Source organism: Pleurodeles waltl, chromosome 4_2, assembly GCF_031143425.1.
Source record: "Pleurodeles waltl isolate 20211129_DDA chromosome 4_2, aPleWal1.hap1.20221129, whole genome shotgun sequence".
NCBI lineage: Eukaryota > Metazoa > Chordata > Amphibia > Caudata > Salamandridae > Pleurodeles > Pleurodeles waltl.
In genome coordinates this window covers 118,250,757-118,267,727 of record NC_090443.1, presented here as the reverse complement: position 1 = coordinate 118,267,727, position 16,971 = coordinate 118,250,757, and the positions used below count along the sequence as shown (strand labels likewise).

The following is a 16,971-nucleotide window of genomic DNA, read 5'->3' as shown; positions in this document are numbered from 1 at the left end:
TTAGTATTTGGGGGTGAATTTCCCATTTGTGGGTTTGTTGGTGATCTCGAGAGAGATTGTCTGCCAACTGGTTCTGAATCCTTGGAATAAATTGTGCTATTAGGCGAATGTGGTTGTGAATCGCCCAATGCCATATTTTCTGTGTTAGGAGGCACAACTGTGTCGAGTGTGTCCCTCCTTGTTTGTTTAGATAATACACTGTTGTCATGTTGTCTGTTTTGACAAGAATGTATTTTTGGGTTATTATGGGTTGAAATGCTTTCAGCGCTAGAAATACTGCTAACATTTCCAAGTGATTTATGTGAAACTGTCTCTGATGTATGTCCCATTGTCCTTGGATGCTGTGTTGATTGAGGTGTGCTCCCCACCCCGTCATGGAAGCATCTGTTGTTAGAACGTATTGTGGCACTGGGTCTTGGAAAGGCCGCCCTCGGTTTAAATTTGTACTGTTCCACCATAGAAGAGAGATGTATGTTTGGCGGTCTATCAACACCAGATCTAGAAGTTGACCCTGTGCTTGTGACCATTGTGATGCTAGGCACTGTTGTAAGGGCCGCATGTGCAATCTTGCGTTTGGGACAATGGCCATCATGCCTAGTAGTTTCATTACCATTCTGACTTGTATCTTTTGTGTTGGATACATGGCCTGTATTACTTTGTGAAATGTTTGAACCCGTTGTGGACTTGGAGTGGCAATCCCTTTTGCTGTGTTGATTGTCGCTCCTAAGAATTGCTGCGTTTGACACGGCTGAAGGTGTGACTTCGCGTAGTTGATGGAGAAACCTAGCCTGTGAAGGGTTTGTATGACATATTTTGTGTGCTGTGAACACTGTTTTAGCGTGTTGGTTTTGATTAGCCAGTCGTCTAAGTACGGGAACACATGTATTTGCTGCCTTCTGATATGTGCAGCTACTACTGCCAGGCATTTTGTAAAAACTCTTGGCGCAGTTGTTATTCCGAATGGCAACACTTTGAATTGGTAATGTATTCCTTGGAATACGAACCTTAGGTATTTCCTGTGTGAAGGATGTATTGGTATATGGAAATACGCATCTTTTAGATCTAATGTTGTCATGTAGTCTTGCTGTTTGAGCAGTGGTATCACGTCTTGTAACGTGACCATGTGAAAGTGGTCTGATTTTATGTAGGTATTCAGTGTTCTGAGATCTAGTATTGGTCTCAGAGTTTTGTCCTTTTTGGGTATTAGAAAGTACAGTGAGTAAACTCCTGTGTTTTTTTGGTGAGTTGGTACTAATTCTATTGCGTCCTTTTGTAGCAATGCTTGAACTTCTAGTCCTAGAAGATCTATATGTTCTTTTGACATATTGTGTGTTTTCGGTGGGACGTTTGGAGGGAATTGGCGAAATTCTATGCAATAACCATGCTGGATAATTGCTAAGACCCAAGTGTCTGTTGTTATTTCTTCCCAAAGTTTGTAAAATTGGCTTAGTCTTCCCCCCACAGGTGTTATGTAATGGGGGGTGTGTGACTGGTGAGTCACTGTTTATTTTGAGGGGTTTTGGGGCCTTGGAATTTCCCTCGATTTTTTGGGAATTGGCCCCCTCTAAATTGCCCTCGAAAACCTCCCCTTTGGTATTGACCCTGGTAGGTAGGCCTTGTCTGTGAGGTTGTGGTTTCTGTGGGTTGACCTCGAAACCCTCCCCTAAAAGGTGTTTTCCGAAATGTGCCTCTGCTCTGCGGGGAGTAGAGTGCGCCCATGGCTTTGGCTGTATCGGTGTCTTTCTTGAGTTTTTCGATGGCAGTGTCTACCTCCGGCCCAAACAATTGCTGTTCATTAAACGGCATATTGAGCACAGCCTGCTGGATTTCCGGTTTGAACCCAGAAGTGCGCAGCCATGCGGGCCTTCGTATTGTGACTGCAGTGTTTATTGTCCTTGCAGCTGTGTCTGCTGCATCCATGGAAGACCGTATCTGATTATTTGAGATACTTTGTCCCTCTTCCACCACCTGTTGCGCTCTTTTTTGGAACTCCTTGGGTAAGTGTTCGATGAAATGTTGCATTTCATCCCAATGAGCCCTGTCGTATCTTGCCAAAAGTGCTTGTGAATTGGCGATACGCCACTGATTTGCTGCTTGTGCTGCAACCCTTTTTCCCGCAGCATCAAATTTGCGTCTCTCCTTGTCTGGAGGTGGTGCGTCGCCTGAGGTATGAGAGTTGGCTCTCTTACGAGCTGCCCCCACAACTACTAAGTCTGGTGTTAGTTGTGTTGTAATATATATTGGATCAGTGGGCGGTGGCTTATATTTTTTCTCCACCCTTGGAGTTACGGCTCTGCCTTTAACTGGATCCTGAAATATTTGTTTTGAATGTCTTAGCATTCCTGGGAGCATGGGAAGGCTTTGATATTGGCTATGGGTGGAGGATAGGGTGTTAAAGAGAAAGTCATCCTCAATTGGTTCCGAATGGAAGGACACATTGTGAAACTCGGCTGCCCTTGCGACCACCTGTGTATAGGATGTACTGTCCTCAGGTGGTGACGGTTTTGTAGGATAAGAGTCTGGGCTATTGTCAGACACTGGAGCATCGTAGAGGTCCCATGCATCGGGATCATCCTGACTCATTGTGGTATGAGCTGGTGAGTGCATCAGTGGTGGAGTTGTTGCTGGTGATGCATGTATTGATGGTGGTGGAGACGGTGGTGGGGTTGTTTTCTTTGCCACCTTTGCCTGTGGTTGCTTGTCCTTTTGTTGAAAGGCAAGATTCCTTTTTATTTTGATTGGGGGAAGAGTGGTTATCTTCCCAGTGTCCTCATGAATATGAAGCCTTCTTTGTGTGTAGTCAGGCTCTGCAGATTGAAGCTCCTCTCCAAATCGATGTAATTGGGAGGTTAGTCCTTGTTCCTCTGTATAGGAACTAGTTTTCGGCTCCGAGGCTGGCTGTTTCGGAACCGAAACCTTTTCGGAAGTCTTTTTAGGCTCCGAAGAAACCTTCTTTGTTTTCGGCGTGTCTCGGTGCCGAAATTCTTCAGTGCCGCTGTCTCTGTGCCGAAGTTTCTTGGAGCCGCCGTCTCGGCTCCGAGGTTGCTATGTGGCGGTATCTCGACCGGAGTCGGATGACTTCGACACCAGCATGCCCTTTTTCGGTGCCTTGGATGGGTCACCTATTTTTCGGGTTAAGCCATGACCTGTTGGCGGTGGCGTCCCCTGGGCTTTTGTAGACTTCTCGTGAGTCTTGATTTTCAACGTCTTACTCACGGTTTTGGTTGTTTCTTCGGCGTCGAGTTCTTCCGAATCAGACTCGCGGACGGAGAAAGCTTCTTCTTCCTCCTCGAAGCGATCTTGACCCGTCGGCGTGGACGCCATTTGTAGTCTCCTGGCTCTTCGGTCTCTCAGCGTCTTCCTCGACCGAAACGCTCGACAGTCTTCACAAGTATCCTCCTTGTGCTCGGGGGACAATAACAAGTTACAGACCAGATGGTGATCCGTATACGGATACTTGTGATGGCATTTTGGGCAGAAACGGAATGGGGTCCGTTCCATGAGCCTTGAAGTCGCACGTGGCCGGGCCGACCAGGCCCCGACGGGGGAATCGAAAAAACCCCAAAGGGCCACCGGAGCTCTTCAAAATTCGGTGTCGATTTGTTCTAACTAACCCGATACCGAACGCAAACAATACCGACGTTTTTTTCCGAGATTCTAACTAACTTTCCGACCCGAAACACGGAGCGAAAAGGAACACGTCCGACCCGATGGCGGGAAAAAAACAATCTAAGATGGAGTCGACGCCCATGCGCAATGGAATCAAAGTGGGAGGAGTCCCTCGGTCTCGTGACTCGAAGACTTCTTCGAAGAAAAACAACTTGTAACACTCCGAGCCCAACACCAGACGGCGGACTGTGCACAGCATGTGTATCTGCAGCTACACATGCCATCGAACATATATATACACACATATGGAAAATGTCACTTACCCAGTGTACATCTGGGTGTGGCATGTAGTGCTGCAGATTCACATGCTATGCATATCCATTCCGACATCTAGTGTTGGCCTCGGAGGTTTACAAGTTGTTTTTCTTTGAAGAAGTCTTTTAGAGTCACAGGATCAAGTGACTCCTCCTCTTGGTTCCATTGCGCATGGTCATCGACTCCATTGTTAGATTGTTTTCCCGCAGAGGGTGAAGAAAGGAGTGATAAAGTATATAAGCGAAAAAAGAGATGTCCATGCAAATGTATATGCATATGTACAAATGTGTTAACTTAAACAACTACAGGCTTTTGGGGAGGAGGGAGGGTGCATGTGAATCTGCAGCACAATATGCCACAAACAGATGTACACTGGGTAAGTGACATTTTCCGTTTGATGGCATATGTAGCTGCAGATACACATGCTATGCATAGACTACAAAGCAGCTTGTCCTCCCAAAATAGCGGTGGCTAGCCTGTAGGAATTAAAGTTGTTTGAAATAATGTTCTCAGGACAGCTTGTCCTACCGTGGCTTGTTGTGAGAAAACATCCACACAGTAGTGTTTAGTAAATGTATGAGGTGTTGACCATGTAGCTGCTTTACATATATCAGCCACTGGTATGTTTCCTAAAAAAGCCATTGTTGCACCTTTCTTTCTTGTAGAATGTGCTTTAGGAGTGAGTACAAGTTGTCTTTTTGCTTCGATATAGCATGTTTGTATACACCTAACAATCCATCTTGCTAAACCTTGTTTTGATATAGGATTGCCTGTATGTGGTTGTTGAAAAGCTACAAACAGTTGTTTTGTTTTCCTACATTTTTTATTTCTGTCTATGTAGTACATTAGAGCTCTTTTGGGATCTAATGTATGTACAGCTCTTTCTGCCACAGAATCTGGCTGTGGGAGGAAGACTGGCAGTTCCACTGTTTGATTGATGTGAAATGGTGAAACTACTTTTGGATTTGTTCTTAGTACAACTTTGTTTGTGTACTTGGAAAAAAGGTTCTTCAAGAGTAAAAGGTTATATTGCAGTAAGGTGTATTTTTATGGAGGAAAAAGATAAATTTGATTTTTACAAATGAAGTAAATAACATACAATGTAAATGTATTGATGCTGTAAAAGGATCTATGGTTTTTGATTGACAATAATAGACCAATTGTTTACATTTGTTTGCATAGCACTGTCCAGTAGTGGGTTTTCATGCTGGTTTAATAACTTCCATACATTCTGATGGGAGTTTTAAATATCCAAATTCTATGACTTCAGGAGCCAAATCGCTAGATTGAGAGCACTGAGGTCTGGATGTCTGATTTGACCTTTGTTTTATGTTATCAAATCTGGTCTGCATGGGAGTTTGGAGTGCGGTACCACAGACAGATCTAGTAGTGTTGTGTACCATGGCTGACGTGCCCATGTTGGTGTTATGAGTATCATGTTGAGTAAAGTTTGACGCAACTTGTTGACCAGAAATGGAAGGAGTGGGAGAGGGGGAAAAGCGTCCAATTGATCCATAGAGCATTGCCCTTGGATAGGGGATATGGGTGTCTGGATGCGAAGTTTGGGGATTTTGTATTTTCGCTTGTTGCGAATAGATCTAGGTTTGGTGTTCCCCACTTTTTAAAGTACTTTTGAAGTACTTGAGGGTGAATCTCCCATTTGTGTGTTTGTTGGTGATTTCTGCTGAGGACATCTGCCAACTGATTGTCTATCCCTGGAATGTACTGTGCTAATAGATTGATTGTGAATTGCCCATTTCCAAATTGTTTGGGCTAGAAGGGACAGTTGAGATGAATGTGTCCCTCCCTGCTTGTTGAGATAATACATGGTTGTCATGTTGTCTGACTTTGGAAGAACATTCTTCTGTTTGGGAAGAGCTTGAAATGCTTTGAGGGCAAGGAACACAACTAATAACTCCAAGTGGTTTATGTGTAGCTGTTTGTTTGACATCTTATTGCCCTTGAATATTGTGATTGTTTAGGTGAGCTCCCCAACCAATCATTGATGCATCTGTTGTAATTATAGTCTGAGGCACAGGGTCTTGAAATGACCGCCCCTTGATTAAGTTGCTGTGATTCCACCACTGAAGGGACATGTGTGACTGGCGGTCTACCAACACTAGATCTTGAAGATGACTGTGTGCCTGTGACCATTGTTGTTCGTGCTTTCCTTGATTGACAAACCTGAGATTTTTTCTGTGCACAGGATGGATGGGTATATGGAAATACTCATCTTCGAGGTCTAATGCTGTCATGAAGTCTTGTTTTTGTAGTAGTGGGATACATCCTGTAAAGTTACCATGTGAAAATGTTCTGACAGGATGTAAAGATTGAGGGTCCTGAGGTCTAATATTGGCCTGAGGGTGCCATTTTTGGGGGAATTAGAAAATATAGTGAGTAAACTCCTGTCCCTATTTGAGATTGTGGCACCAATTCTATTGCTTGTTTGAGTAGTAGAGATTGGACCTCTTCTTGCAACAGACTGATGTGTTCTGTGTATAGTTTGTGTGACCTTGGTGGAATATTTGGAGGAGTATGTATCAATTCTAGGCAATAGCCATTGCGGATAATTGATAGCACCCAATTGTCTGTGGTAATATTTTGCCAATTTGTGTGGAAATGTTGTAGTCTTCCCCCCCACAGGAGAGGTGTGGAGCGGACAGGAATGAGAGATGTCACTGTTTTGGGTGCTGTGGAAGTTGCTTAAAGGCCTGACATTTTCCTCTATTTCTGGGGTACTGTCCTCTATATGTGCCCCTAAAACTACCCCGTTGGTATTGCGGTTGGTAGGTTAGCTTTGCCTGTAATGTGGATGCCTCTCTGTGGTCTGAACCCACCTCGAACCTAAGGTTTTCGAAAGGACCCCCTGTATGGTGCAGAGTAGAGTGCCCCCATTGCTTTTGCTGTGTCATAATCCTTTCTCAATTTTTCTATGGCTGTGTCAACTTCTTGCCCAAAAAGATGTTTTTTTATCACACTGCATATTTAACACAGCCTGCTGTATTTCTGGTTTGAATCCAGAAGATCTGAGCCATGCATGCCTGCGTATTGTGACTGCAGTATTGACACTTCTAGCAGCAGTATCTGCTGTATTTAGGGCAGATCGTATTTGATTGGTAGTAATGGCTTGCCCTTCTTCCACTAACTGTTGTGCCCTTTTTTGGTGTTCTTTGGGGAGATGCTGGATTATGTCTTGCATCTCGTCCCAATGGGCTCTGTCATAGCGAGCTAATGGTGCTTGTGAGTTGGCTATCCTCCACTGATTTGCTGCCTGGGATGCAACTCTTTTCCCTGCAGCATGGAATTTCCTGATCTCCGTATCAGGTGGGGGCGTATCTCCAGATGACTGATTGACTGCTCTTTTCTTGGCAGCGCTAACTACCACAGAATCTGGAGGTACCTGATGGGTGATATAATCAGGGTTGGAGGGTGCAGGTGTATATTTTTTCTCTATCCTAGGTGTTATAATACGTGCCTTAACAGGTTCACTAAATATCTGATCCGTGTGTTTTACCATGCCTGGGAGCATGGGAAGGCATTGATATTTAGAGTTTGTTCAGGATAGGGTGTTTAATAAGAAATCCTCTTCTAGGGGTTCCGTATGCATGGTGGCACCATGATATGCTGCAGCCTTAGCTATAACTTGGTTATACACAGTGCTATCCTAAGGTGGTGATGGTTTAGAGGGATAGCTGTCAATCATTACTAAGAATGGGATCTGGATCATAAAGATCCCATGGATCCACATTGTCTTGTTGTAAGTCATTAGAGTAGGTAGGTAGATGTGGAGAGTGAGGAGAATGAGGAGGAGATTGATGAGGTGGTGGTTTCTCCTTCTGCTTTGGCACTTTTGCTAGAGGCTGCATAGTGTCCAATTCCTCCTGAAAGGCTAGCTTCCTTTTTGTTTTCAAAGGAGGTGCTGTTTGAATTCTCCCAGTTTCCTTATGGATGTGGATCCTGGACTGCCTTTCATCCATAACGTCAAGTATTGGTTGTACTTGAGACTCCTCTTCAGAGGTTTTGTGGCTTTCTTTAAGTCTTTTTGAAAGTCCATGTTCCTCTGAATAAGCTGGCCTTTTCGGCTCCGAAGCATGCTTTTTCGGGATTGAAAAAGATGTGGACAAAGGTTTTGGCTCCGAAAGTGGTTTTCTAATTTTTGAATCTGAAAAATGGTGTTTACTCGAGTAGGACATGAAGCTTTTTGTTACCTCAAGATGTTTTCAGAGGAGTGGCCTTTTTCGGTGCTGAACTGGTAAGATGGTCACAGCTAGTCTTTTTTCGGGCCGGGCCATGGCCTTCCAGCAGTGGTGTACCAAAGGTCTTGTGTGTTTTCTTTTGTGAGGGTACAGGGGCAGGCATACTCACATGTTGTCCTGCCGTGACCGGTCTGTCTTCTTCTGATTCCTGTTCAGATTCGGAATCTCGAACCGAGACCGCTGTTTGCATCAGTTCTTCTTCCTCTACGTCGAGATGTTCACTGCTTCTCGACACCAATTTGAGTCTTCCTGCCCTTCTGTCTCGAAGAGTCTTTTTTGATCGGAGGGATCGACAGGCCTCACAATTTTCTTCCCGATGATCCGGGGAAAGGCAAAGGTTGCAAACCAAATGCTGGTCTGTGTACGGGTATTTCGCGTGGCACCGAGGACAGATTCAGAATGGAGTCCGATCCATGAGGCTTCCATGCGGTCGGCCCGATTAGCCGAACAAAGTTGTTTTCCCAATGGTACTGCTGTGTCGATGGAAGATATAACCAGATCGAGATAATACTGTACTGAAGAAAAGAGTTTTACAGAGTTTTCCAAATCGAAATCTCAGAGCGGGAGGAAACACGTCCGAACCCGAAGGCGGTAATTAAACAATCTAATAATGGAGTCGATGCCCATGCACAATGGAACCGAAGAGGAGGAGTCACTCGATCTCGTGACTCGAAAACACTTCTTCGAAGAAAAACAACTTGTAACACTCCAAGCCCAACACTAGATGGCAGGATAATGCACAGTATGTGACTCTGCAGTGACACATGCCATCGAATATATATATATATATGTGTGTGTGCATGTTTTTTGTTTTTATACGTTCCTCTCTGATATCACTGTTTTCCAAGGCCATGCTAATGACAGACATAATATAACGGAAACAGGATGGTGCAAATATTTTGTACAAAAAGATCAAGGTCATGCTGCTTCTCCAAGCATGGTGATATGTTGAAGAGCAAAGAAGCTAAATCCCGCTCAATAATTCAAGAGTATTGTGAAGGAAAGACAAACACAAATATTTAGCTTGATGGAAAGGCTATGTTTCTCAGCCAGCTTTTTGATTGCCACGGATGCTGCGGTACAAATACTCAAGTGCTGAGAGGTAGGGTTTTGGGAGAGCTTTCTGAGAACAAGCATACCGCCTTGAGCCACAATAAACTATAAGCACAGAATTAGAGAGAGTCAGCTTACCACCCTGCAGAAAGTAGGCTGATGGCAATGGCTGAGCCAATAACTTCTTGCATGTCTGATCCAATGATTGCCAGTTCAACCATCAACCACAGCAGAATGCGAGGAACCTGTAGCAAGTACCAGAAAAAATTGTTATCAGACTTCATTAAAGGCAAATGCACAAATGACAACACACAGACTGTTTTTCACAAACTGCACTTTACAGTTCAGAGACGTCCAAAAAAAGTACAGAAATACTACAGACTCCAGACAAGAGTTATCATTCAGTGCAAACGTCTGTTTACTATTCTTGTAACGTGTGGTGCAATGTATTATAATGCACATGATGTGGGGAAAACAGAGTGGATATTTCAATCCATGTCACCAGGGACATTAGTGATGACAATGTTAGGCTTTTGACTTACAAATCACTGCCATGGGGTGTGTTATTTTAAATAGCTGAAGTGAACTAAACCAAAACCACAATATCCAGAATGCACTAAATTGCCATTTAAAAAAACAGGACTCGAAATAGTGTCTAAACTGGAAAGAAGTATTCATTCTAGAGGGACGACAGAAGGAGTACCAGAGAGTATTCACTCCCTCCTTCAAATTATAAATGCAGTCAAATAGATGGACATGTCAGCGTGACTGTGGGCCTAGAAAGAGGGGCCATGAGAAACTAGGGGGAAGAGGTGTATCCTATCAATCAGTCAGTCAAGTTTATTTATATAGGGCGACTAATCACTCAAGAGCGTCATGATGGTCCAGGTAACTCAGTCGAACAGCAGGGTCTTGCGTGCTCTCAGGAATTCCAGTGGAGAGGTGGAAGTCCCAGCATTTTTCCACGACACAGAAGAAGGTACATTTGCTGTTACTTCAGTGGCTGACAGCGAGTGAGAGAGGTGGAGCATAGCTGTCTGGCAGGGTTGTGGAAGTTCAGGTGACAGCTTATATAGGCTAGTCCTTGGTGATGCAGTGCTTTGTAGGTGTTGATCATCAGCTTAAATTGGCATCTCTTCTGCATGGAGAGCCACTGCAGGTTTCTGAGGTGAGGGAGGGAGTTGTTGGGAGGTGGGTCGGGGAGGGGGTGTCATATGTGTCAGTCTAGGGAGTTCGAGAATAAGTCTGGAAGAGGAGTTCTGTATGGTCTGGAATCTCTGCAGAAGATGTGTGGTAATCCCAGCGTAGAGTGCTTTGCCACAGTCTAAATCGGCTGGTGTTAAGGGCCAGAGTGATGGGGTGACTGGTGTTCAGGGGGAGCCGTTTGAAGACTTTTCATACATAACATGCAAAGGGTGCGAAAGTAGAGAGAGGCAACTGTGTTGATCTGGGACTTCATGGTCAGTTTGCTGTTCAGAATTATGCAGAGGTTTCTGGTGTGCTCGGTCGGTTTGGTGATGGTCCTAATTCCGAGGGCCACCAGGAGTCATTCCAAGGGGTGGTATTGTTGCCAAACATCACCGTTTCTGTTTTGTCTGTGTTCAGCTTCAGGCATTTGTCCTTCATCCATTTGGCTACACTCGTCATGCACCTGTGGTAGTTGGTTCTTGTGAAGGCTGGATCTTCTGAGAGCGAGAGGATGAGCTGGGTGTCATCTGTGTAGGATATGATGTTTAGTCCGTGGGATCGGACGATGTTGGCAAAGGAGGGTCATGTAGGTGTTGAAGACAGTGGGGCTGATGTCCTTGGGTTTGGAAGTGAATAGAGGTAAGCAGACCTTCTGCATTCTTCCTGTGAGGAAGGAGGTCTTGAACGTTGTTGTGTCTGAGGTGTCCTTGCTTGGGCACCATATTATTTCCAGTTGCTTGAAATGGCGTTTTGCTGTTCTCACTTCCTTCGTGTACGATGTTGCCTGCTTGGTGAATCTCCTCTGTCTGCTGGTCTTGATGGAAGTGATGTAGTCGGAACAGTTGGTGATCCAGGAGTTGAGTTTTTGAACAGTGTGGTCTAGGTTTGATGCAGTGTTAGGGCATGATGTGCTGAGCATGTCGGCCTAGTGGCACTATGATACTTTGCTTTAGCTGTGGTGGGGGTTGCTGGGTGGCTCAGCGATGGAGGTGTGGGTGCTGGAGATGTTAAAGTGTAGAATGAAGTGGTCAGTCCAGGTGAGTTAAGTGACATGGCAGTACCTGACCCTGTTGCTGGAGGTGAAGATGGGGAAAACAGGTGGAGGCAAAACAAGCAGGGGAAAATGGAGGGAAAAACGAGGCACAGACATGCGTTGTCGGTGGGGCCAGTGATGAGTTGGGCTAGTCTGATGTTATTCATACTGTCGAGGAGGCTGGCGGTGTTAGTGTCGTGGAGGTGGAAATTCATACCCTTGAGGAAGATGTAGCCTTTGGAGTCAATGATGAGAGGGGAGATGAAGTCAGGGACGAGGTGAAGAGGTGGGGCGGGGTCCAGGTGGTCTGCAGGTGAAGGGGCCTCCGATGGTGGTTTTTCCAACTATTTACAATTTGAAGTGGACATGTTTTGTGGTGTGGATGATGTATTCTCGGTCGGTGGTGCAGTGGATGTTTTCTTTGTAGATGATGGAAATCCCTCCTCTGGGTTATTTGGTGTGGTCTTGTATCCGTCGAGTGTTGCTGTGGCGATGTCAGGAGTGGAAGCGAGTGTGGGCTAGGTCTCAGTGAGGAAAACCAAATCAGGGATGAGGGTAGATATGAGTTCTCAGATCTTGGTGGCATGTTTGCAAAGCGAGCGTGTGTTGAGGAGGAGGCAGGCAAATTGTTGTCAAGTAGGTATGTTGGCTTGGGTGTTTCATATGCTTGTACATGGTGTGCTGGTGGGCAATCTGATGATGCAAGAGAAGGAGCAGTGGATGCAGGAGAAAGGTCCTACCATACATTGAGGAGAGATGCAGCAGCAGCGGTTTGTCAGACTATCTGTTGCTCAGGGTCAGAGTTCGGCGGCATTGTAGATGTGGGGTGTAGGAGAACCAGGCTCTGGGCGCAGTTCAGATGGACTTGTCTTAGGCACACCAGTGCGAGGCCACTCAGTGGCCTCCATTGTGTAGGGCCTGGGAGGAGGGAGGGGAGATGGATGGCGGTGGCGGGGCCTAGTGTGAGGCAGGAAACTGACTGCAGCAAAACAAGAAGGAGAAAGAGGAAGGGAAATTAGGAGGGGAAAACGAAGCACAGTTAGGCACAAAAGGAAAAGGCACAAAGTCAAAGGAAAAAGGCACAAAAGGCAAAGACCAGAAGAAGGAAAAAATGAAGCACAAGGAGGGCATGAATCTGGCTGATCGGAGGCCAGCAGCGAGAGAGAGCTACATCTGGGACCTGCTCAACTGGATCACGCTGCGGCCTCTATTAATAAGGTCCTGTGAGGAAGGAGCAGCGCTAGGTGGCAGTGTGTGGAAGACTGGAAACAGGAGGTGGAAAAACAAGCATGGGAAAACGAGGCATAGACAGGCACAAAAGGGAAAGGCACTAAGGCAAAAGAAGAAAGCACAAAAGGCAAAAAACAGAAAAAATAAATAATGAAGCACAAGGAGGGCAAGAATGTGGCTGATCGGGGCCGGCAGCAAGAGGGAGAGCAGGGAATGGTAACTGCTCAATGTGGTCGGGTAACACGTTGACAATGCAGGCAAAAGAAAGACAGCAAACAGGACCATAGTAATACCTAACTGAACAACACATCCTTCAGCTGCCTTTATACAACTGCCCTCAGCAAAGTCAGACTAAATTAAAAAATACACTTTTTGCCATCTTAGCATCATTCTCATAGCAGTGTGTTGATCTTTACTGCATTGTGTATATATCACCTTGATCCTGTTTTGCTCCGTTTCGCCCTTTGTTTAAAAAAAAACAATTTACATTTTGTGCAACTCTACCTCGCCCAAATCCGGCAGATCAAGATTCTGCATTGGGCCATTAGTAAGGGGTGCAGTGTACAGTACCAGGCAGTCTCAGTATATGCGCCTTTCTGAATAGCCATATATATATTTTTTGTTTCAGAGCCTTCTTTGTGGGGCCTGTATGTATTTGGTCTTAGTTGGTCTGGGAGTGATTACAAGAAGGTCAAGGCCTCTAACAGACAACACAGCTTCTTTCAATGCAGTGGTTTTGAAGCATCATTGTAAAAACTTGCTCGATTAAGTCAGTCATATGGGAGGAGTGGATTCTCAATTTTCATTTAAAAAGGGGGCTGGTGGCATACGGTGACCTGTTGCTCTATTTTCTTATTCTTTGATCTCCTTTACTTAGTAATGTTATTTATAGCTTTTCTGGAATTACAAAAAACTCTGCATTCCTATATAAACATAGAACATACATTAGACAACCTTGCACACATGGTCTGGAAGGCAAGAGATGAATGATGGTTCAAACATTTCTTATATTATTGATATAATTCACTACAATGTGTTCTTAGTTGCCTAATTCCAGTTATAGATCATGTTACTCCTCATTAGTGTTCACATTTGTGCATTGTTACATAGTATTTGGTGGCATGGGGATACACAGCCTTGGAGTTCTCAACCGCAACACCCTCAACGGTTCTGTTATATCTGTTACCTGGACTCTATGGGGGTTTAGTGGACCTGACATTTTACAAATACCACCACAGATGTGGCTCGACCATTCTTCAGTAGCCCTAACGCCCTAATGTCCTCTGCCACGGCAGTTTCTATCAAGTCCCTTTCCCAGGCTTTTTCCATCAGACCTTGGGATACAGCCAGTGAATGGCTATTTACCTTTTTTTGCCAGGGCCAATGGCAAGTCTCCTCACCTGTATCTCATCTCTAATATATATTAAAAAAGTAAGTAGTGCTTAAAATAAAGGCACCAAGATGATGCTAAGTTATGGGGTGCAGTCATCCTTTCATCCTCACACAAAACCTCTCTGTCATTCTACAGGACCAAGTCACATGTGTGAAGGAGAGCCCTTTCTCATCACACCTTGGAAAGGCAAACTATCTTTACGGATATATTTTCTGGAGCTTCTGCGCGATCAGGTAGGTATAGAAAGTGAAAGTGATAGTTTACACTTAACACCACTCAGTACTCTTTTGGTTTAAAAGCTAGCCGTTCCCCATTCTTTATGTGTGTGTGTGTGTGTACCTACATACAAATATATTTACTAAAAAGTAAAGGTTATAGGGACGTTATAGTTAGGTTCACATTTTACTTACACAAAACTATAGAAATTCAGCACTTATAGTTCTGAGTTATCTCAAGTAGCTAACTTGTACCCTAAGGTACCTATAACACCCCCGCAATGCAGTTTTGTCAGCAATAATTTTAAAGCAAATGTTGCAGCTATATTATCAATGATGTCATAGAAGATGTTAAGAGTGTTGTAATATGTGGGGTAGTTAGCGGTGTATGGTGAGGACGCAGTCGGGGTTGGCCCCCCACATGCAGCCAACCTCACGCCACGATTGGTTAAAGTGGGGGGTTGGCCGCAAGGCCTGGCTTACAGCCAGGCACTACTGCAAACACCCTGCATGCAGCTAACCACATGCCGCGCATGACCTAGTTTGGCTGCAGGGCCTGCAATGTGGCCCCCAAAGGCAGCCAACCTGGAGGAAGGCAGGCACCCCCCCCCCCCCCCCCACCTCCCTAGGCACAATGCAGGCTCCGGGACCCACATTTTTTATTTTAATAGAGAAGAGGGTAAATGCACCCCTCCCAGGTCCATATTTCAGTCACTGAGGCCCCATCTCCCAGCCCGCGGCCATATCGTAAATGGGGAAGGGGGCACAAAGCCCCCCCCTTCCCTGAGCAGAGACCTGCTCCTGGGGACCCCATCTCCCAGCCTTATTTAGATGGTGGAGGGGAACATGTGCCCCCCCCAAGGCCCTATGATGGTCCCCAGTGACTCCATCTCCTGGGGCCTGACTTTATTGTAAATGGGGAAAGAGGGCATGTAGCCTCCCTTCACGGCCCAATTTCTGGCCCGGGCCCAGCCATATTTATGAGTGGGAGAGGGGGCATGCTTGCTTTGCCTTGGATAAGTTCAATAAGTTGGGAAGATTTGTCCTTTACAGAAGCAGAGCTTTAACTGGGGGCCTGCTAAGTTTATATTTGTAAGTGTTTCACATTGAGGTTTAACTTCTGCGAAATGCACATCAGTGCTAGAATGGATCCTCACCTGCTTTTTTATCCAAGAATAGTCCACAGTTTTGCACAAAATGTCTACCCAACCATAGTACTTTTCTACTGGCTAATTGGTAAGTGCTACCTCGTTGGGTAAATGTAAAGTGCATATTCTACATTACACCAGCATAAAAGACCACAATGTAATGTGTCCAGTGACCTTGTGTGGTGTAATTTTGGCAATGTGATTGTTCCTGGAGCGTCTTCATATTGAAATCTGTGCCAACATAAGTCCTCACATCTGGAAAACTGTGACACTACAAGGAGTTGAATCTCCACCAAACAAGGATACCTCCTCTTAATTAAAGGAAGTAATTGCTTCTTGGTTTGGTGGAGATGTGCTCCTATTACTCTGCATCACAAACACTCAGTGGGCTTTGGGGTAAGCTAGGAATCAAGCTGAAAAAAAAAGGCAGGAAGACTGTTGCATACCACTGACTTATACAGGGCGGGAGCAAACAGGAAATGCTTTGAGGTCATTTAGTCCATTTGCATACTCACAGTAAAAGAATGAAGGATAGACTCTGCTCTCACCAGGAGATGACAGGAAAGATCCTACAGTCAATACAGGTGAGATTGTGGTCCAATAGAGCAAGGATGCCTTCACCTCCATCAAGTTTTTGGAGATGGTTTTTCAAGGTGGAATTGCAGAGAAAACACACTTGCTTTGCCTTGGATAATTTCAAGAAGTTGAGAAGATGTGTCCTTTTAGCTTCATCTGGGGCACCTGCTATGTTTATATTTGTAAGTGCTTCCCGTTGAGGACCTGCCCCACCCAGGGGGGTAAATAAAAAAACAAGCATGGGAGACTGCTTTTTTTCTAAATTTAATTTTTGCAATGGATTTGCAGATCCTCAACGAATTCGCAGGAAGAAAAAAAAACAAATTAAAAAAAAAAAAGATTTTGGGCCCCGGCAGAGTCCCTGTGGCACCCCACCACCAGGCCTAGGGTGTCAGGGTATTCTACTTTTTTTGGAACTCGGCTGCCATCAGTTCCTAGTTGAAGTGGTGACAGCCAATCAGATCTCCTTTTGAGATCTCTTGTAACCCCAGACCCTCCGTGTCCCTAGATCTACAAATTATTATTTTGATTAATAACTCCAAAAGCTACTCAACGGATTTAAATCAAATCACAAAAAGATCTTTCTGGATAATGATCTAGCTTTCTGCCAAATTTAGTGTAATTCCATTCAGCATTTCGGGCTGTGGTCATGTTCAAAAGCTCTATGGGAAATTGCATGGGGAAAACACATTTTGGGACCCTATCCTTTTCTGGGCACCCACTTGACGTATCATACAGAAACTTTCCAGACTACAGCTGAAGTGAGTGGCATACTAGTTTTGAAAATTGTGTCATATGGTGCCAAAGTTATTAGCAAAAAAAACAACAAAAAAAACACGGTCTATGGAAACTAAAAACAAAGGTTAATGGAACGATATTATAAAGCTCACATTTTAAACATACCAAACCATATAAATGTACCAGTTATAGTTACCTCAAGTAACTAGAACTCGTA

General features: G+C 44.8%; 1 protein-coding gene across 3 annotated transcripts in view; it reads right to left on the bottom strand.

The window, feature by feature from the left end:
- The window catches only part of SLC11A2 (solute carrier family 11 member 2), a 334,480-nt gene that overhangs the window by 179,572 nt on the left and 137,937 nt on the right, over positions 1-16,971 (bottom strand). For all 3 annotated transcript variants that reach the window (XM_069230910.1, XM_069230911.1, XM_069230912.1), the window contains one exon: positions 9,372-9,478. In XM_069230910.1, the coding sequence (XP_069087011.1) occupies positions 9,372-9,478 (107 nt within the window). The remainder of the gene's footprint in view (positions 1-9,371; positions 9,479-16,971) is intronic.